The sequence below is a fragment of the Eublepharis macularius genome, chromosome 3 (genome assembly GCF_028583425.1).
Source record: "Eublepharis macularius isolate TG4126 chromosome 3, MPM_Emac_v1.0, whole genome shotgun sequence".
Taxonomy (NCBI): Eukaryota; Metazoa; Chordata; class Lepidosauria; order Squamata; family Eublepharidae; genus Eublepharis; species Eublepharis macularius.
Window position 1 is genome coordinate 37,724,883 of NC_072792.1, and position 21,365 is coordinate 37,746,247.

The following is a 21,365-nucleotide window of genomic DNA, read 5'->3' on the forward strand; positions in this document are numbered from 1 at the left end:
AACTTATGGAATAATTATTCAACTGTTTATTGGATCATTTATTGGTATTTATGAATATTGTAAGCTTAGTATCATAGCAGTTCCATGTAGGATATATGTTTTATATTGAGCACTTTGCACTTTAATATAAATACAATTTTTTTAAAAAATATTAAAAATAAGCTTAATGTGTACACGGGGGAATTTATAGTTCCTTTTTGGTGTGTTCTGATTCCCGTGTAGCCCTCTTTAATAGTTAGACCACCAGGAGGTTGGCAGGCCTAGGTCACACTGAGATGGTAAACTTGAGTCTCACCTGTGTCACTTTAGATCAGAGAGAAAGGACTTTCTTGCTAAGGTTTGTGTTGTGGTTTAAAGCAGGACTAGAAAAGACCCATGTTCAAATCCCAATTTGGCCAGAAAGCTTGCTGGGAACTCTCTGGGAACCCTACCTCACAGGGTGGTTGTTGAAATAAAATGACAGAATAACCACAAGCTCCTTAGAAGAAGTGTGGGATTTTAAAAAAATAGATTTTGGTTGCCAATCTCCAGGTGAGGCCTGCAGAGCTCACGAAATTACAACTGATCTCCAGACAACACATATCAGCTCTCCTCTGAGCTGTGGACTAGATGGCATTATACCCTGCTGAGGTCCCTCCCCTGCCAAGCCCCGCTCTTCCCCGGCTACACCCCCAAATCTCCGGGAATTTCCCAACCCAGAGCTTGCATATACAATATTTCCTGCACTAGGGTCCTTTTCTACCACATTAAGATTTATATCTGGCAGGAGAGGTTTTTTTAAATGGATGAGTATGCATAAACAAGACTAAATAGCTGCATAAGTCTGTTATAGCAAAATTTGAAAAAGGTTTAGTGGTATTTAAAAGAGTTAGAAAAATGGTGCAACGATCGTGTTAGCCTTTAAGGCGCCACTAGAATTCTGTTTGAAGGAAGAGTCATCTCAACGCTGCTCTCTTTTCAATCTTTCGATATGCGAGGACAAACCCAAAAACACCGATAGAGCGGCGCTGCTACTTTCTCAGCTCCTCCTCCTGAAAAGCAGCTTCGGTTCCTGCCAGGAAAATTGGCCTCGCTGGCTCGCCGTACGCGAAGCCTTAACAGCGTGAGAGTTGAAGAGCGAGTCTTCCGCCGCCGCGCCGCCGCCGCGGTAGTTGCAGCCTGTGGATTGGAACTTCCACGCTCGCGGGATTCTAAAACGTCACAATGGCTCAGAACGTTCAGAGTGTTACACTGTCTCTCACGCTGCCCATCACTTGCCACATTTGCCTGGGAAAGGTAACGACACCTGCGCTCGGGAGGCAAGCCCTAAACCACGGCGGGGAGTGGGAGCCTCCGGGCGCCCACGCCACTCCCTCCAAGTGTGGCTGGGGTTCAGAGATCTCTGCCTGGAAAGGGAGGAGAACCAGCTGGTTTGCACGGTGGATTTCCGCACCCCCCCCCCAAAAAGCTGCCACGTGTAGCCTTGACATGCACACGTTCTGCTTCTTTCGTCCCATACAACAGCGGGCGACCGGCTGAAATCTCGTGCTGTGCCTGCTTGCATTTCGAGATTGGAGGGAAAGGGAGGCCCCAAATAAGCTCTGTGCTGTTTGCTCGAGAGTTCCGTTTTTGGAAGGATTTGTTTCCGCTTTTCGGGTTATTGGCAGGCTTGTGCTCTACTAAGGTAGCTAAATATTGCTCTGGAGCTGTAAAATATAGCAAACGGGAAGGACATATACTCCCGTGGGCGAGGGTTAAAAGGAGGGCTTCCCCCGCTTTTATCCCTCTGGCTTGTTTTGAACGATGGGCAATTCATGCTGTTTACGTGGGTCAGTGCTTTCGGCTGTGGTCCAGTGTGATGGGTTTGGGATTTGTGTCTTAGGTGCTGGACGATTCTCTGCTAGTAACTGAGTAGGCCGGATAATATAGATTCCGCCTCTAATCTAAACATATTCAATTTTAATCGGAAGTCTCTCGTTTTCTTCTCTTCCCCACTTCTGAAGAGGAGTTTGATGACACTCAGTAGTTCCTTTTAGGTTTAAGTGTGGGGTAGCTCAGTTCTATGGTGACTTGTGGCCAATTTATGTGACTCCTTTTTCTATGATCAGTCTCCCCCTTCCTTGCTTGTAATGATACTTTTGAGTAACTGAATAAATGTTGCAATTCATTTTGCTACAAATTCATTTTGCAATTCAATTCACTGAATAAATGTTGCCATTTATTGTGCTGCAAATTCTGCCTGTGGGAGACTTGTGCTCCTGAGTACAACAATTCCCTAGTTTGTAGTGCGGTCCCAAACAGAGTTACTCCAGGCTAAGCCTATTGATTTCATTGGACTTAGATTGGAGTAACTCTGCAGAGGATTGCACGGTTAGATTTGCAGCACATCTTGTACCTGTTTGTTTGGAAGCCATTCGCACCAAGTGCAATGGGACTTGCACATGAGGAAGTGTGTGTGTTAGGAATGTGGCTTTACTGTTGTTCTGATGACAAAGTCCACCGGCAAGTTCCACCTCCACGTGACTCAAAGGCTGAGGTCTTTTGGAATGTTATTGACAGCTCACTTCAGTGGAGTTTTGATCTGCCGTTTGCTCGCTTATACAGAACAGCATGTTGGAGCTTTGGTAATCTTGAGGAGGGAAGTCCAAAGTAGCTGTGAATTTGTTGCGGGGGGGGGGGTCCTCCCACCCTTATTCAAAGTAGACTGATTTTGCTAACTGTTGTGAAATAGCTATGGTCTTCTGCGATTATCTAAAAACGAGTTCAGGCACTCATTGAATCCTTTTAAAACAGTTAGATTCGATTTAATGGGGTTTGCTTCCATGATGGTACGGAAAGGCCTGCTTTTCATTTGTGACACCAGTATTATGGAAGTATCTCCCAGTGCAAATAACATCTAACAAGATCTTCAGCTTTTGTTGTGTCAAAGAAAGTCTCTGTTGTACTGCTGTTATGTTCAGAACTTTGTGTTGGGCATGAGCTAACAGTGGACCTTCACCAGTAACTGACCTAAGATCGGATTTTATGTTATTCTGTAAATATATACTTGGCAGGACGAGCCCAGATACTTTTTGTTTTATTTGCTTCATTTATGCCGCACCTTTCTCCCCAGTGGGACACCAAAGCAGCTTATATCATTTTCGTCTCCTCCATTTTATCCTTACAACAGTCCTGTAAAGTAGGATAGGCTGAGAATGTGTGAATGGCCCAGAGTCACCCAGCAAGCTTCTATGGCAGAGTGCAGCGCAAACCTGGGTCTTCTAAGTTGTAATCTGACACAGTAACTGCTACAGCGCACACTTTTCGCATAGGTAGTGTGATAAGTTCCCTTTAGGTAGCAGGGCTTGAGGTATTAGTGAAAAGCAGCCAAGTGTCAACTTTGTATTTTTACTATAAGGAGATGCTCCACAAGTGTGTAGTTGCATGTATGTGTGCAGAGTGAGAGAAATTCTGTACAATAAATCAGTGTGTTTCAATGCAGAGGTGCGTATTGGACTGGAGACTAAAAGAAAATAACAAGTTGCACTATGGATTGTGTCTGTATTTTGCATGCATAGCATCCCCTTAGACTTATATTTACTGGAGACTGGTGCTTATTGGAGGCAGAAGGATGAACCGAGTTCTCTTTAGCATAAAGCATCAATATTCATAAATCCAGCAGAGGACATTGTATTGTGCGGAGACCAGCTACAGGGAAGCAAGAATGTTCATTTCGAACCAATGTTTGTATGCAGGTTATTTACAGGAATTATTTCCTGTTAGAGCAGTCAAAGGATTAAGACGGCAGCAGCGCCAATAGCTTAAATGTTATTTATTTAGAGAATGCATATGCTGCCTTTCCAAAGTTGCCTTTCTGCTTAAGGCAACTCACAAGGTAAAAACAGTGCCAAGGCATAAAAACAGCATAAAACACCACTTCGGTGGGAGATTGCCGGGTCGGAATTCACAGGCAGATTAATGTCTTTTTATTTATTTACATTATTTATAGTCCACCTTTCTCACTGAGATAGAAAGCAGGTTACACAGTGGAAGGCAATCGGATGGGACATCCAAAAAGCAGTGTTAATAGGATTAGGATGCAGAAATTAAAATGGAGAAAACAAAGTGGAACAAAGCCTAAGCATTAACACGGCATCTTAAACAAAGCAGAATTACATAATCAGGTAATAGATACAACAAGAGATAGAGACTATGAAGCTGGAACGCACTTAGGTCTTGGGTAGTTCCCTGTGCAAAGTAAATGCCCCTCCCTTGTCTTATTCTGCATGTTTGTCAGCGTGTGGCATTGAATCTCCTTGATGGAGTCATTTACTCTTTGTCTGTTCTCTACAATGTAATATGATGCGCATGTGTTCCGGAATGCTGGACCTTCTGGCCTCCAGGAAGGAGTACAACACCACAGGAATGTAACAATAAAGGAAGGTGCAAAATACCCAAAACTGACTACTTTCTCACAGGTGTGCTTAGTAGTAAAGTAGATGTGTGTGTAAAGTGCTGTCAAGGTGCAGTCAATTTATGGCAACCCAATAGGGTTTTCAAAGCAAGAGATACTCAGTGTTGGTTTGCCATTGCCTGCCTGTGCATAACAACCTAGATTTCATTAGTGGTTTCCCATCCAAGTATTTATTTTATTTTAAAATTTTACCTTGATGGACATTTAAGTGTCTCTGTTGCTATGGCTTTTTGCTAACATAATCAAGATTGATTACTAACCAGGGCCAGCCCTGCTTAGCTTCTAAGATCTGATGAGATTGGGCTAGCCTACACTATCTAAAGCCAATTTGGTGTAGTAGTTAAGAGCGGCGGGACTGTAATCTGGAGAACCAGGTTTGATTCTCAGCTCCTCCGCTTGAAGCCAGCTGGGTGACCTTGGGTCAGTCACAGCGTTCTCAGGGCTCTCTCAGCCCCACCCACCTTACAGGGTGATTGTTGTGGGGATAATAATAACATACTTTGTAAACTGCTCTGAATGGGTGTTGTCCTGCAGGGTGGTATATAAATTGAATGTTGTTGTTATGGCAATCACAAAAATAGCAAATCCAGACCATCCACAGAGATGAGCGGTGTGTTCTTGTGGTAGGGAGTCTCGGCAGGTACGCAGAAAAATTACTTTATAAATTGACCAAAAAGAAAAGTCTGGGGCCAAAGTTTGCTCCTAATGGGATGGGCTATTGAGAACAGCTGAATCAGTTAAAGGGAGGCAGAGGGGGCAGGAGGGGGGCAAATTAGCCTGCTCAACCCTTCCTGAGAGCTTAAAGTCCTATCACGAGAATCCTTGAGGGGAAGCAATGTCTGTATTGCATTGCTGAGCGTTATGAAGGAGACTGGTATCAGCTTGCTTGTAAGTTTTATATGTGTATTTATTTATTTATTTATTTATGTAATTTATAGTCCACCTTTCTCACTGAGACTCAAGGCGGATTACACAGTATGAGCTTAGTACAATCAGTATCAAGTACATTTCCATTCAGTATATCAAGTACATTTCCCTACAGTGTCAAGGACATTTCCATAAACAATGCCATAGGGTATTGTTTATGGTATGTTTACAAAGACATACCATTAGCAAGGATCCCATGCAGAGTAGAAGAAATGCTGAAACAGAACATAAGCAATTCTAGGACTAACATCTGGCAACATGAAGCAGGGTAGGGCATAGGACTACATATTTAAAGCAGCAGGTAGTATGTAAAGGCACCATGGTGAAGTCTCTGGTCCCTAACTCATTAGTGAAGCATCTGAGACTTCATCCCTACAATACCGCCCTCCTATCTGAGTAAAAATCCTTTTTGAATAATTCTGTTTTGCATCATTTGCGGAAAGCCAGGAGAGCAGGGGCTCTCCTGACTTCCTCAGGCAGGCCGTTCCACAGAGTAGGGGCCGCCATAGAGAGAGCCTGTGTACGGGCTGCTGTTGATTTCACCAATGTGCAGCATGGCACCTGTAGGAGACACTGATCAGATGAGCGAAGCTGCAGTGGAGGGACATAGGGAGGGAGGTGGTCCCATAGGTATGCTGGACCAAGGCCATGAAGAGCTTTGTATGTAATAACCAATACCTTGAACTGAACATGGTAGCTGATAGGTAGCCAATGGAGTGACTGTAGGATGGGAGTGATGTTCAAGCTCCTGCTCGTTCCTTATAATAGTCAAGCCGCACCTTTTTGCAGCAATTGGAATCTCCTAGTTAACTTAGATGGGAGACCTATGTATAGTGCATTACAATAGTCAAGCCATGATGTTACCGTAGCATGGATCCAGGTGGCCAGGTCAGCTGTGTCAAGGTAAGAAGCCATCTTCCAGGCTAGAGTGAAGTTGTAGAAAGCATTTTTTGGTGGCTACCTTGACTTGTTTTTCTAGTAGTAGTGCTGGATCCAGTATAACTTCTAGGCTCTTAACTGAGTCTGCAAGGGTCAGACAAACTCCATCAAAAGTGAGGAGTACAATATACTTCAAGATCTCTGCCTTCCCAACAAGCATCACTTCAGTCTTATCTGGGTTCAATTTCAATTTGTTGTTTTTCAGCCATTTTACTACTTCTGTCAGGCAGCAATCTAAGATTTCTACTGCATCCTGTGGGGATCTGCATAGTAAGATACAGAGTAGAGTGTCATCTGCATATTGATGACATTCAACTTCATAGCTGCAAATGAGTTCTCCTAACGACTTTATTTATTTATTTAGTATTTATTTATTATATTAGATTTTTAGTCCACCCTCCCCACCAGGCGGGCTCAGGGCAGAGTACAACATTCCAGTTTACATAAAATACAATTTAAAACAGATAAAACATTACAATAAAATTAAAACAGCTGTATACAATAAAACTTCTCCTCAAGATGGCAACGGTAAAATACTGCATTTCAGGCATGGCCAGTGAGGGCCCAGCCTAGCCTCTGCCATATGCCTGGTGGAACATCTCTGTTTTACAGGCCCGGTGGAAAGATAGTAAATCTCACCAGGCCCTGGTTTCATCAGACAGAGAGTTCCACCAGTCCGGTGCCAGGACTGAAAAGGCCCTGGTTCTGGTTGAGCCTAGGTGAGCCTCCCGCCAGGGACCACCAAAAGTTGTTTATTTGTAGAATGAAGTGTCCTGTGGGGTACATATAGGGAGAGGCAGTCTCGCAGATATGCTAGGCCCAGTCCGCATAGGGCTTTATAGGTCAACACCAAAACCTTGAACTGGACCCGGTACTCCACTGGTAACCAATGCAGCTGGCATAATATAGGTGTTATATGTTCCCCAGTCGGGACTCTTGCACTCACTCGCACAGCTGCATTTTGAACCTGCTATAGCCTCCGGATCAGGCCCAGGGGAAGCCCTGCGTAGAGTGAGTTGCAGTAGTCTAATCTAGAGGTGACCGTTGCTTGGATCACTGCCGTTAGGTCATGGGTCTATAGGTAGGGGACAAGCTGTAGAGGTTGAATAACATGGAACCCCACAAGATAGCTCCCATTCTGAAGATAGCTGATCTCTTAGGCCAACCCTTTGAGTTCATTCCATGAGAAATGATTTAAACCAGTCTAGGGCACATCCGTTGAGGCCCACTTCTGTTTCACAATGCCTCAACAGGATATGTCAAAGGCTGCAGATAGATTGAAGAGGAGCAATAAGGATGCATGACCTTTGTCCATATTCAAGTGGAGATCATCCACTAATTGTACTAGTGCTGTCTCTGTCCCATGCCCTGGTCTGAATCCTGACTGGAAAGAGTCCAGAGTGCTAGAGCTATCCAAGAAGATCTGGAGTTGGTCAGCTACTGCTCTCTCAATCACTTTGCCCAGAAAGGGCAGATTAGAGACTGGGCGATAATTGGCCACATCAGTTTTGTCTAGGAATGGTTTTTGAATTAGCGAACAGATAGCCCCCTGTTTGAGCTGCCGGGGGAAGGTACCCTGAATTAATGATTGATTTACAATATTCATTAGTGGTTCACTTACTTGATCCTTACTTGGTCCTTACTTGATGTTGATAGCCAGGATGGGCAAGGATCAAGTGCACAAGTAGTGGCTTTCGTAGACATCAAGATCCTGTTAAGATCTGTGATTGAAATTGGTTCAAGGTGGTCCAAATGTAAGCCAGATGGCATATTAAGCATTTCTTCCATCTTGTTTGCATTGCAGCTACCATCTAGATCAGAGCGTATTCGTGCTATTTTATCAGTGAAAAATTTAGCAAAGGCCTCACAGCTAACTGTCTGTTCTTGGGACTGTAAAGGTTCAGATTTAGGGGTTAGGAGGTGTCTGGATATCTTAAACTATTGGCATGGTTGTAAGCTAGCTGATGCAATGGTTGCTGAGGAATAACGTTTCTTCGCCGCTTTCATTTCTGCTTCACAGGTCCTCCAGTGGGTTCTGTAGCATGCTCTATGTGCTTCCGCATGAGTTTTTCGCCAGCATCTTTCTAGACATCTTCCAGCCCTTTTTAAGTCAGCCAGCTCCGTGGTAAACCATGGGGCTGGCTTCTGTCCCAAGGGCCGGAGGGGTCGACAAGGAGCAATGGTGACAGTAGCTTCAAGGAACTTCATGTTCCACACTCCTACAGCAGCTACCATGGGGCCTGTGTCTGGAATGCTAAAATCCCCCAAGGTGTTTCGGAATCTAGAAGGGTCCATGAGCCTTTGTGGCTGAATCATTTTAACTGGACCCCCCCCCCATTTTGTGGGGTGTTGGGGCTATATTCACTTTTGCCTCAATCAGGTTCTCTCTGGCAGTGACATTGGCACAGCTCCTCCCACAGAGTAGTGCACGCATCCCTAGCAGTGTTCGGGTTAACTGTCTAGCTCAGTGATCTCTAACACGGTGCCCGAGGGCACCTCTCCTGGCACCTGCCATGTGTTTTTTTTAAGTGGGTAGGGCCAGATGGACCTGAGGATCATTTTATCTTTTGCCCAACAGGGCTTCTGATTGGCCTTTGGATAGCTCATTGGCTATGCAGATTTTTTATGTTCAATGTGTGGCTGAAGCAAAGATTTGTGTATGCAAGAAAATATTTTAAAACAATATGTTCATTTTGAAAGGCATCCTGTTAGACGGAGCTTCTGCCTGAAATGTTGAATAATTGCTATTAGAGTTACACATAGCCTCCCCGCCGGACATTGTGTAGTTGGGTCCGCGTCCTGTGGCAGCCATTGTGCCCACTCAGCAAAGGGATGCAAGACCTCATAGAGGGTCACACATGTTTGTCATGGGAAGAATAATACATCCCCCACCTCCACCCCAAGAAGTTAATGTTTGTTTATCTTGTTTGTAGAAGTAGTGCAAAGTTTAGAAGTGGAACTATCACGGATTTCTGAGAAATTTAAGAACTTGTTTTTTACTGGGATTGGAACAAATGTTTTTTGGAGTGGGCCCTGCAATGTTGTGAAGGACAGAACTTCTGTTTAGTTCCTTATTGAATCCCAGTGCTTGTCTCTAAGCAGAATTTTAAATGAGAGAGAGAGATCTTATTAGTAATGCCTTTCAGAAACTTATTTCTATAAACTGTGTGCTCCTTCAGGAAAATACATAAACATCTTGTTAAAGACACAAACGCTTAAAGCCCAATTCTCTGTAGTACAACAGCTTTTATTTTCTCTTTTTGTCCTGCAGTATATTGTACTAGACAGTTACCAGTGCTTGGAACATCTCAGCGGGGCAGATAAAGTCTCTTTTCCTTCAGGGAGAACTTTTCTAATTTTATCTACAGCAAGGGGGGAGGAATCAACTGGCCGAGGTTTTGCCCTGTGAATTTTGCAGCCGGTATAAATTAAGCTTAAAAGCTATTGCCTGTAGATCGGCATCCAGAGTTCCTTTGCCTTGGGCTTTGTGCACCATAAATATGGCCCAGAATGTGGGTTTCAGGGACTTCTCAGTTCCCCCCTCAAGAAAGTTTCTAGCCCTTGTGCTGGTTTCATCACTGATAGTGTGCAGACTTCAGAAAGGAAGCTGGTGTTGAGCTGTTACATGAAAACAATCAAGTGTCTGGTGGCACCCTGAAGTCTAGATAACTTAATGTATGATTACTGTAAGCTTCTTTCACTGCCTGGATATTGGAGGATGTTACTAAATCCAAGGGACATTGCTAGAGATGGGTGTTGTTCTTCTTACAGACTTTTTTGATCTGTGGAGGCTAGCTATCTTCACCTGCCTACTCTACTTCTTCCTTGCCTGTGTAGTTTTTGCTACCATTTTTTTTTCTGTCAAGCATTCCCAGTTCTGCAATGTATATTAAAAAGATGGTTGTGTGAAGAATTTTAAAGCTCTGATAAATCAAGATGGGTAGCCGTGTTAGTCTGTCTGTAGCAGTAGAAAAGAGCAAGAGTCCAGTAGCACTGAAGAGACTAACAAAATGTATGGTAGGGTATGAGCTTTCATGTGTCACAGCTCACTTCTTCAGATACCGCTAGAATGTGAGTCCATCTGTCCTTATATCTTGGAGAGTTGAGTGATTGCAGAAGCCCAATGACGATAGCAGGTGTGATTGAATAGGGTGAGGTATGCAGAGGGGTAGTGGGTGTTGAGAAATCAGCATTAGTAATGAGACAGGAAGTCTTTGTCTTGATTCAGTCCAGAAGGATGCATTAGAAAGAGAGACTGCTGAATTGCAACTGATAACGAAGCTCAAGACCATGCATCCACCTGGACTGAATCGAGACAAAGACTTCCTGTCTCATTACCAATGCTGATTTCTCAGCACCCACTACCCCTCTGCATACCTCACCCTATTCAATCACGCCTGCCGTTGTCATTCACCGGCTGTTATCATTGGGGTGCCAAGCTCAAACATTCCTTTAGGTTAAGGGGGGGGGGGTCATCTTTTAAACGTGTTGTGGTCTGCTTCTGACCTGAGGATCATTTTATCTGCCTCGTTTTGCGTGGCTCAGTGCATATTTTATGCTGCTGTTTTAATGGCGTAGGTTTATTTTTTAGTGGCTTTTTAAATGGTTGCGTGTTAATGGTTTTGTTTTATGAATTAGTTATAAGCCCCTCAAGCAGGCCTTTGGAGAGCCGGCACTTTCTAAATAAAATAAGCAAATAGTGGAAATTGCCAGGGCATGTGCAAATGTGCGAGTTCCTTCCTTTTGAGGAAACTGACAAGCCAACCTTAAGAGTGCCACCAGATTCCTGAGCATACCTAAGCTTACAACCCTTAGGAGATGGAAACGCTGCCTCCCCCATAAGGCCCTTGAATGACAGCATCCCTGGCCAATGATACTGCCATCTTGCCTTGATTAAGCTTCAGCTTGTTTGCTTCCATCCACTGACTTTAAGTCAGTATTGCAACACCTCAGCCTTTTGTCTAGATTCAGATGGAAAAGAGCAGTGACAGTCCACTCTGTCTACATATAGATGCCCCCCCCGCCCCAAATTCTGGATCTGATCTCTTCCAGCAGTTTTGTGGTGATGTTAAATAGCACGAAGGGGCAAGGTGGAACCTAGTGGCATCCCCAAAAGCCAAAGGTTGCTGGATGGAATTGTGTAATGACAATGCAATCCTAAACCGAGTTGCACCCATTTAAACCCACTGACTTTAGTCACTGGACTTAGAAAGGTGTCACTCTGTTTAAGGTTGTACTGTGAAGGGTCGTAATTATCTACAAAGGAAGAGAGAAGGATTTGCAACCAGCATTAAACATGGATTATTTTGCTATGAATTTTGAATAGTTGATTAAGCCAAGTAGCTAACAACTGTAACAATGAATTAAAAATCACAAAAGAACCCCCAAGTCCCAAAATGTTCTTGTTCCCATTGTTGGCTATGGAATGATAGTCTTCAAACATTATTTTCAACCACAGTCAATGGGTTGGATCTCATCTACGATTTCCATTGAAGGAAGGATTTCCATCCGCAGAAATTAGACTTCCCACTATAGTCTCGGGAATTGGGGACCCCCAGGAATAGTTTTGGGGAGGATTTGCAAGTTTGCCAAAGTAGGTGGAATCATTGAAAACACTCCCTCTTGCGTGGATGGAAACTCTAGTTGGGATTCAACCCCATGAGTCTTTCCATTACGTAGGCTGGTGTTTGATCCGGTCTGGCATAAACCCTCAGTCATCACGGCTGTAGCCATTATCCCAACCACTTTGTTGTCCCCACCTCCTTGACGAGCCGGGAAGCTGGATCTGCACTGCTACTGGGAGAGGACATCTAGGGGCAATAATGTCAAGCTCCGGAGCCACTTCCCTCTTCCGGAGGTTGACCAGAGCTTCAATGGAACTACTGGCCCCACCAACTGGTTCAATTTTGTTTTCATGCTAATAGCCATTGCTGGATATATTCTCTATGAATATGTTGTGTTTGTGGAAGGAAACCAAACAACCTATCCCCTGGAGATATTTAGGAAAATGAGAATCTCTCCTGTCCTACCAGGCCTGTCAAACAATCCAGCATTTTAATTGTTGTTGTTGTTTTGCCTTTGACTGGGCTTGTGGGTATTTAGTTGTCAACAAAGGTTGTGTTGAATGGATAAAATGGAAGATAGCTAGCTTTGATTTCTAGTTTGAAAGGAGAAATTTTAATATCTTTATCTTAGTTTTTTTTTTAAAGGAGGAAATATCCTAGAGTAACAAGTATAAGCACAGAAGGATGTTTACCTACTTATATAGAGGTTGTGGGGGGAGGGAGGGAATCCTTGAGCTCACAATTATGAGCCCTCCCAGTTCTGACCTTTGACAGCAACAATATTCCCAGTACATTCTTCATGACAAGTCAACAAGTAGTCACAGTTAAGACGGCATTAATTTTTATACTTTCTCCATCGTAAGGTCCGCCACCCGGTCACCTGTGCCAACCACCACGTTTTCTGCTCCGTTTGCATTGAGGTGTGGCTGAAGAACAATAGTCAGTGTCCTGCTTGTCGGATCCCAATCACTCCCGAAAATCCTTGCAAAGAAGTCATAGGTAAGAAAAATTATCTGAGATGTGCAGAACTCTTCTATGGCCTCGCGAGCAGCATGCCGTCTGCGGTGCTGTTTCCTGCCGGTTGCTACTCGTATTTTAACCGGTTCTGGATGAAAGAAAAACAAGGGAATCTTGAGTTTGTCTGAATAGATGTTCTTGGGTGTATTATGCCCCTCTTGTGGGAGAGCCACGGCTGAGGAATAGAGCATCTGTTTCGCATGCAGGAGCTCCCAGGTTCAATTCCCAGCATCTCTAGTTAAAAGAATCAAGTAGGACGGGATGTGAAAGATCTCTACCGGAGCCCTTGGAGAGCCTCTGCCTGTCTGAGTAGACAATATTGGCTTTGATGGACCAGTGGTCTGATTTAATATAAGGCAGCTTCATGTGTTCACATGTTCAAAGTGGAATCATGTCATGATTTGGGTTAACCTACTTGAATCTGGGAAGACTCACACCTAATACTTGTGGGTGCATGCTTCCCATTGTCAACATACCAGGATAGACACAAAGCAGTTCATCACCCCATATGTTTGGGAAGAGAGAGGGAACGTTAAACAACCAATATGGTGAAGTATTGGGTTCAATAATCCCCGAAGTCACGTTACCGCGGTGATCGGAACTGATCCCCTTAGTACCAGAGCGCTCTATGACCCATCAAAGCTGAGTTGGCAGTCAATAAACCATTCAGGCATCCGTCTACCAGGTGCCTTCTCCTTAGCACTTCATTTTCATTATTTGATTTATTACATGTTTATCCTGCCCTTCTTCCAGAGAGCTTTCAGTAGCATCCATGAGTCCCCTTGTCTCACAAAAACCTGAGAGAGGCTGAGAAACTTGTCCAAGTAATCCAGCAAGCATTGTGGCTAAATGGAAACTGAAATTCTGGCCTTCCTGGTTGAAGGCTGACATTCTAGTCAGTATACCACACTAGTATGTTGCGAGTTTATTAATTGTATCTCACTCGTGTCTTGTTTAATAAGGAGGGGGCTATATTTTTCTCATACCCTTTCCCCCCTCTCCTGTCCAGCTGTGTCCTAGTCCTTCCCTGTTCTCCCAGATTACCTGTCTTGATTACCTGTCTAGTGCATTCATTTAATTCTCAAAACTCTTGCCCGCAACAGCTATGATGTTTGAAAACTTGGAAGCCAAACCTTATGCAGGGCAACACATGCCAATATGCATGCTGTTCTAGACACAGAACTATCAGGGAGCCATACACCCAAGTGTTCGTTCTTTTTGGCTAAATGAGTTTTCAGTCTTTCCAGCTTTTAAAATTCTGGAACTGGGCATCTAAACAATGAATGTTGGCCCTTCCAAATGCAAAAGCAGTGTGCCTCATTTGCAGGTAATATGTTTAGTATTTGGGTTTGCATTTTTGCATTCCTGTTGCTTGAAATGTCGTGAAACACTTCTGTACTCTGCAGGGCAGCTTCCCTCCTTCTCTACCCCACCACTACTCCCAAGGGCAGCCTCCCTTTGTGGTGTGAAAGTAGCCTCAGAGGATAGACGCGTCATCCCTGATGTCTTTCTCTCTGCGCCCAGGTTGTAGAGATCTGGCTATTCGTCCGGATGGTTCTGAATCTACAGCTCAGGTTCCTGGTTCAGGCAGGAGCAAGCATGCTCACTTTCTCTCAGATTATGCAATCTTCTCTACAGAAACTGACGTCTGGGAACCGGTGCAGGCTGGTGGAGCATTGCATTATGAAACTTAAAGATGTATGCAAAGAGCAACACTCCAAATGTTACCATGTTTGGGGAAAGTTGAGCCTCAATTGCCTAATCGGTGAAACTCAACCTCGCTTTTATGCATGCCAGGACTGCCGTAGTTTCTGATGATTCCACAGGGCAGTCCCAAGTACCTCCTAGTGATGTAATAAAAAGGTCTGCCTGTGTGGCGTGGCTTCCTTACGTGCTTGCATAGCCTGCAAGTGACGGCTTTCCCAATGGGCTCAGGCAGCCCTTGCTCAAGAGAGAAATGCCTAGCCATTGAGGGGTGTGTGTTTTATACAGTCTTGTGGAACTTCAGTCTCATTGGATGTTATTGGGATAGAAGGGACTGCAGGGCACGGCAACCTTTTTAAAATGCCAGAGTGAAGTTAAAGGAAAGGAATCTTATATTGCAACGTCTGTTGTGTTGTTGCAGGAGGAACCAGTGAAAGTAATCCCGTATTTAGCCCCGTGATCAGAAAACAGCTTCGCAAAACCAGGCTTGAGCTGCTTCACAAAGAATATGAGGTAAGGGGGTGAAGGACAGTGCCAGAATCGTGGTTTATGAAGCTTACGTGTGATTTTCTCTTATGTCGATTTCCTCCAGTCTGTCCTCCTGGTCCTTTGCTCCTTGATGGGGCAAAGAATATCAACAAATGAATGATGGATGATGGGTCAGATTTTTGCTGTCTGAATTGAGTGAAGGAAGCCAGCTCAGGCCATGATTTTTAATATGGGGATGATAACACAAGCCCACCTTGCAGGGGGGCTGTAAGGGATTACTGAGAGGACATCTGCATCACTTTTTTTCACAGCGAATGCATCACTGTTATAATAGCTATTGGGCAGCTATGAAAGAGTGCCGTATGGTGTGTAATCACATATGACCCCTTAAACATACAGAAGAAAACATTTCTGTTTTATTTTTCATCACTTGCCAAAATTTATTCCATATGCTAGTTACAATCTGGATCTTGCAGTCAGAAGAAATTAATGCACGGTTTGGTTTTCTGCCGCAAAGTGCTTACAGTGTTTATATATGCACACAGATATAAGTAATTTTCTGTGTGTATGTTCTGCTTTAATAGACATACTCTCAAAACTGTAACATACATGTCAACCACAGTCCCAAAACAATGCATTAAAATTTTTATTCCTGTTTAATTTCCCAACCTTCCCTTTCTCTCTCCATCAGCATAGCCCTTTCAGTTTAAATTATTTTTTAAAACCCACAGTTATTAGTTGCAAGGAACTTTAATAGAAGATTTTAAAGTCTCATACACTCGACTGCCGTTCACATCTCCCTGACGACAGGCAAGTTTAGTTTGTAAACTTTGGTGGGATGAAAAAGGTCTTGTATTACACAGTATATCTTTCAGTTCCTGACGGAGCTGGAAGCAGCTGCCTTGCCCCTTTTTGGAAATGGGATGCTGGCCAACATGTGCCCTTCATCGGAGCCAGCGGAGTGATTCTTAAATTCAGATATGCACAAGCATTGTCAAAATCGTCCGATAGCTCAGAGCCCAACTATATACTCGGCTTCATACGACAATCATTTTGTTGAACTTTTCTGCAAACGAAATGCTGGTTGCTCGAGTTTTATGAATGGTAACATTCTCTCGTGTGTCTTCCCTTCCCGCATGACCGAGTGTGGCTTTTTCACATTCTGCAGGATGAGATAGAAGCTCTGCAGAAAGAGCTGGAGGAGCTGACCGTTAAAAACCTGAGCTTGGAGTCCCAGCTAAAATCGGTTTTGCATCCGGTGGCTCTGGACATGTCTGACAAAAATCGGGAGAGTCCTCTTCTCTCGGATGATGGGAACACTGCTGTGCCCGAGACTTTGGCAGCGTTGACCCAGAAGCTTCAAGCTGCTAATGAGATGTACGAAAAAGCAAAAGATGACATGGAAAAGTTAGAGGAGGTAATAAATGTTTCCTAACTATGTCCTAAATATCCAACTTCAGAGGGGCTGTGCGATCTTGGGCTGTTTCTTGAATGAATCAAGAAGCAAAACAGAGTTGTGGCTCTGGCTACATATTTGTTTGACCGTATTCAAGTATTATCAGAAAATTCCGTCAGGTCACGACTGTTGTTGTGTCCTTAATGCCAGACATCAGACTAAGGTGGTAGCACAGTTTCCAGTAGGAGCATATTTAGTAAGTCAGGTTCTTTCTCCATGTGGAGCTGCAGTGACAGCTCCTTTCTCCCTGTTTCCGTCTACACTGAGTCCTAGAGTGGGGCTGCAGTCTAAAACAGTGGCTCACATTGAAGGAACGGAAAGAGCACCATCATTCAATGGCAGTCTTCCTCTTGGGATCACATGATGGTAACAGCAGGAGCCAGGGCCTTCCTCAGGCCTGAGTGCCGTATGCCTGTCAAGCAATTCCAAATAGAATATGCCTATTCTTCTCCCAGTCTAAGCTATACAGCCTAACTTACTGTAATTGTCATGTACTCTGGTGGTTTCTCTGTCCAAACACACACACAAGCCGCCATCTTAGTGGTTTCAAATCATCACTGCCATGGAACCTCACTGGGTATCTCTGGACCAATAACACATTCACAGCCAAACTTATTTCACAAGATTGTTGTGAAGATAAAATGGAGGTGAGAATGATGTCAGCTACTTTGGGTCCCCAAAAGAGATTCTATCGGAGTCTTCCAATACTTGGTGCAAATTTATAAATTCAGCTAGAGACGTGGTAAATCTTTCATTGGGCTATAATACTTCAGCTTGCAGCTGATGGGTTATGTATTTGAGTCTTCTCACAGGGCAAGAAGGGACTCCCTGGGTGTAAAACCTAGGGTGTCAGGGCAGAGTCTTTCACCAAGTCTTTTCCCTAACAGACTATTTCTTTTCATGCATGGGATTTGCTCTTTTGTTCTTAATGATAGTAATATTTGCCTCTCATTCTTTATACAGCAGACACAGGACAGGACATGCCTGCATAGATGCATTCTGCATCTATTGTTAAAAGCACAAAATCTGATGCATTCAAATTGAGTAGAGGGAGTGGCAGTAAACACTTAGACCGTGTTAAGTTGTAAAGCATATAATTTAATGCATCTGACAAAGAGAACTGTGCTTCTCGAAAGCTTATGCTACAGTAAAGTTGGTTAGTCTTAAAGGTGCTACTGGAATCTTTCATATAATTTAAGTTGCTCATCAAATGTTAAATACATAAGAACGTCATGGTTGTTGAAAACTGCCAAAAGTTTTAGCTGATTAATCAGTGGGGCAATGTTCAGTGGGTTTGAACAAATCTTATTTGCGTAGCTGAGAGTTGGGAAATACCCATTTCATATTTTAAAATGACTTTGATTCTGTCATGTCAAAAAGTTGATCTTGTCTTTCTGCATGTTAAATTGTACATTCCTCTACGTTGCAAAATCTCAAAAAGGCATCTATTTCTGGTTTCGATAAATACATTAAAATAAATAACTAATTTAACGTAACTTGGTTAAAAGGCCTGTTGATTGATCATACTTTTCAATTGGTTAAACAGCTCTAAGAGGATACTTATTAGTAACAAATGAAAACACTTTAAATCACTTATGGTTAATAGTGAGTGCATTTTTCCTTAAGATCTGAGGGGGTTTTTTTAGTGGTCTTTATCCCATAGAAGAGGTCCCAGTTAGGTCCAAAGCAGCATGAAGGGTGGGCTATTAATCCTGTCTCTAAATGAAGGACCCCTGCGGTCTGTGGCCCTTCCCAGATGGGAATGTGTACACTTGAGAGAGTCTCTTCCCTCAAGATTTCCTGCCTTAACTGAAAAAACATAGACTCTGTTTAAAGATACAGCATGCCGATAAATCGATGCTGATATTGAGGTTTTGATTAATCACTGTGTTCTAGAAGTAATGCCAAAGAGAAATGGAAAATGGGTTGTCATTGTGTATTTAGGACTCTATTGTGTGTTTCTTCTTTTTTTAAAAAAAACCCTGAGTAATCATGCTCGGCTTGGAAGAGTAAGGAAGCTGTTCAACATTCATTTTGCTGATACCTGCACATTGTAATGTTAATGCATTTAAAGTATTTAGCCCTGTGGAGGGGGGTGGGAAACATGGAATTGCCATTAGTACATCCCCTTAATGACTGTTGGAATGAACTAACATGGCTCTGTTTATTTCCCTAGATAGGAGCCTTGCGGCGTATTTGGGGAATATAAATTAAAAATGTCTCTTCTCTATTCAGTTTTTGCAAGCCATTTCCCAGGGTAATTTTTAAGTGGTGTCCCTGCCGGGTTGGGGGTGGGGGGGGAGGAAGAAGGGGATCTAAGTGAACTGTTGCTGCTTTAAATACAGCCCTTTTTCTTAAAAATCTCAAAACAAATAGCTTCTCTCATCAAAATTATCTGTCACTTAAGTGTGTTTGCTGTATGCTTAGTAAAGCTTTTTTTTAAAAAAAAAACAAATGTTTCATGTAGGTGAACAAGAAACTGAGGCTTGAAAACGGTGGCCTTAGGAGGGAGAACTTGCGGCTGAAGGCTGAGGTTGGAAGTCGATCGCCCCAGAAGTATGTAAATATTTTAAAATCTGCCATGTATTATTCAGTGACCGTGTTTTAACTGTTAGAGTTCCTGATAGTGCAGTGATGTTGACTGGGCTGGTTGTCCTCTTGGGATTGCAGCCATTTTTTTTTGTTTAGATGAAAACAGGAGGAGGGGCCCCCTTTGACCTTCCAAAACCACTTTGCAGGGATTATGGACAAAAGCCAGGTGGGGCTGGGAACTATAGTAAGGAGAATTTTGTGAGATTAAGCAAAAAGGCTGGCGGGATCCAACGCTATGGTTTTCATGGGGGTGGGGGCTGTTGGGAACTGTTAATAGGAATCCTTGAAAATTTGACCATCTGTGTTGACTTAGATGTGAAAGACAGTTTGCCTGAATAAGTGTGTGCCTGGGTGTTCATGAATATGAATTTTTAACTCACAACAAAATCACTAAATGCTTAATTTACCCCTATTCATCCCAAGCCCTTTCTTCCACCGTCTTGTTGTCCAGATGATAATTTTGTGTTGATTGGTAGTTGTGGAAAGGGCCCTCAAGTCATAGCTAACTTATGGCAACCCCTGGTGGAGTTTTCATGGCAAGAGACTAATAGAGTTTTCCATTGCCTGCCTCTCAACCCTGGTCTTCGTTGGAGGTCTCCCATTCAATTACTAACCAAAGCTGTCCCTGCTTAGCTTCTGAGATCTAAGGAGATCAGGCTCACCTGGGCTATCCAAGTCAGGGCTTTGTGTTGATTAGCAACACAAAATTATCACCTGGACCTACCTCTACCTAAGAACATGTTTTCAGGTCACATTGAGATCACATGGAGTTTTATTGCTTTGTTTGCAACATGTGACCCCAACAGGTAAATTCTAGCTGATCGGCCATGTACAGCGTCCCAGCCAAAGGGCTACCAAAGGCTGCTATTCAGACTCCTTTTGAGACGCCCCCCCCAACACCAGCCAGAGCTACCTCATACATCATATGTAAACAAATCACCTCACTTGCCCAGTTCCATGGGAATTTGGGGTCGTCATTCCTCCTGTCCACACACAGAGGCCCTGGGCCTAGCTGGTGCCTGTCAAATCCTGTGTGTATTGTTTTCCTTCTTGGTCTGCAAAAGCAGAGTGTCATATATAGCTGACAGGCTGCCTTTGGATCAGTGGGTTGTAAGTTTGGCAACCTTGAAGAAAAATACTTCATACCCAGGCTTACATGACTTATGATTTCCACAATCTGTAGGTCTGTAGGAGGATTGTTCTTGTTTTCTCACTGGTAACAACACACACTTTTTTTTCCTGTAAAGAGCCCTGGATATCACTGAGGGGGTAACATAGTCACAGCATTCTGAAGTCTAATTCCAGACCCCAGGGCAGTACTTATCCACTTCCCAAAAGTTGGTTAAAATAGAAGGCTCCCTTCTCCATTTGTTGTTTTGAAGAAGGATAAAACTTCCAGATCAAGATCTGAGAAATTCTTAATGTTAAACTCTAATGAATTAAATGCAAGTCAAGGCCTTGTGGTGACTTGGGGAGGAAGGCAATTGTTGCTTCTTGTGCTGTGGGCCTTATTCCCCCTTTCCTCGTGTCAGCCTAGGATGTTTGCACAAATAGTGTAACTTTGTGCTAACAGAGATCGCTTCTGTTAGAAGTTTCTATAACTAATTCTGTTTTCCTTCTTATATTTGTATGACAAAGGTCCGGTTCATACATTATGGTGGTTATGTAGGAGAGCCATGGCCTGCCTTGCCTCCATACTACTCCAATAAAATATCAGTGGTGGCAGTGGAAGAGCAGGAGTATGGTTCAGCAGTATAATTAAAATGTGAAGTGATCTCTCCTAGAACTTGAGGGTGTGTGGAGCTGATATGAGAAGATGTTGCATAATATAACTCCACCAATGTGGTTGCCTCAACCCTGTCCCTTCCTAGAAGATGAGCGGTGACTCCATGCAATAGGACAGCCTGGTGAATGGTTTCATTGCTTCTTAGAGCCAGTTTGGTGTAGCGGTTAAGAGTGCAGGACTCTAATCTGGAGTTTGACTCCCCACTCCTCCACTTGAAGCCAGCTGGGTGACCTTGGGCTAGTCACAGTTCTCTGGAGCACTCTCAGCCCCACCCACCTCACAGTCTGTTTTGTTGTGGGGATAATAATAACATACTTTCTAAACCGCTCTGAGTGGGCGTTAAGTTGTCCTGAAGGGCAGTATATAAATCGAATGTTATTATTATATTATTATTATTCTTAGGCAACACGTAGACCCTCATTTTGATCTCCCAAACCCTCCTTTTCCCCATCACCAGTA

General features: G+C 43.5%; 1 protein-coding gene across 1 annotated transcript in view; it reads left to right on the forward strand.

The window, feature by feature from the left end:
- Positions 1-1,140: 1,140 nt before the first annotated feature.
- Positions 1,141-21,365, forward strand: part of OBI1 (ORC ubiquitin ligase 1) — a 28,856-nt gene continuing 8,631 nt past the window's right edge. The window contains exons 1-5 of the mRNA XM_054973932.1: positions 1,141-1,275; positions 12,726-12,861; positions 15,005-15,096; positions 16,241-16,489; positions 18,996-19,084. Of these exons, the coding sequence (XP_054829907.1) occupies positions 1,204-1,275; positions 12,726-12,861; positions 15,005-15,096; positions 16,241-16,489; positions 18,996-19,084 (638 nt within the window). The 5' untranslated portion in view covers positions 1,141-1,203. The remainder of the gene's footprint in view (positions 1,276-12,725; positions 12,862-15,004; positions 15,097-16,240; positions 16,490-18,995; positions 19,085-21,365) is intronic.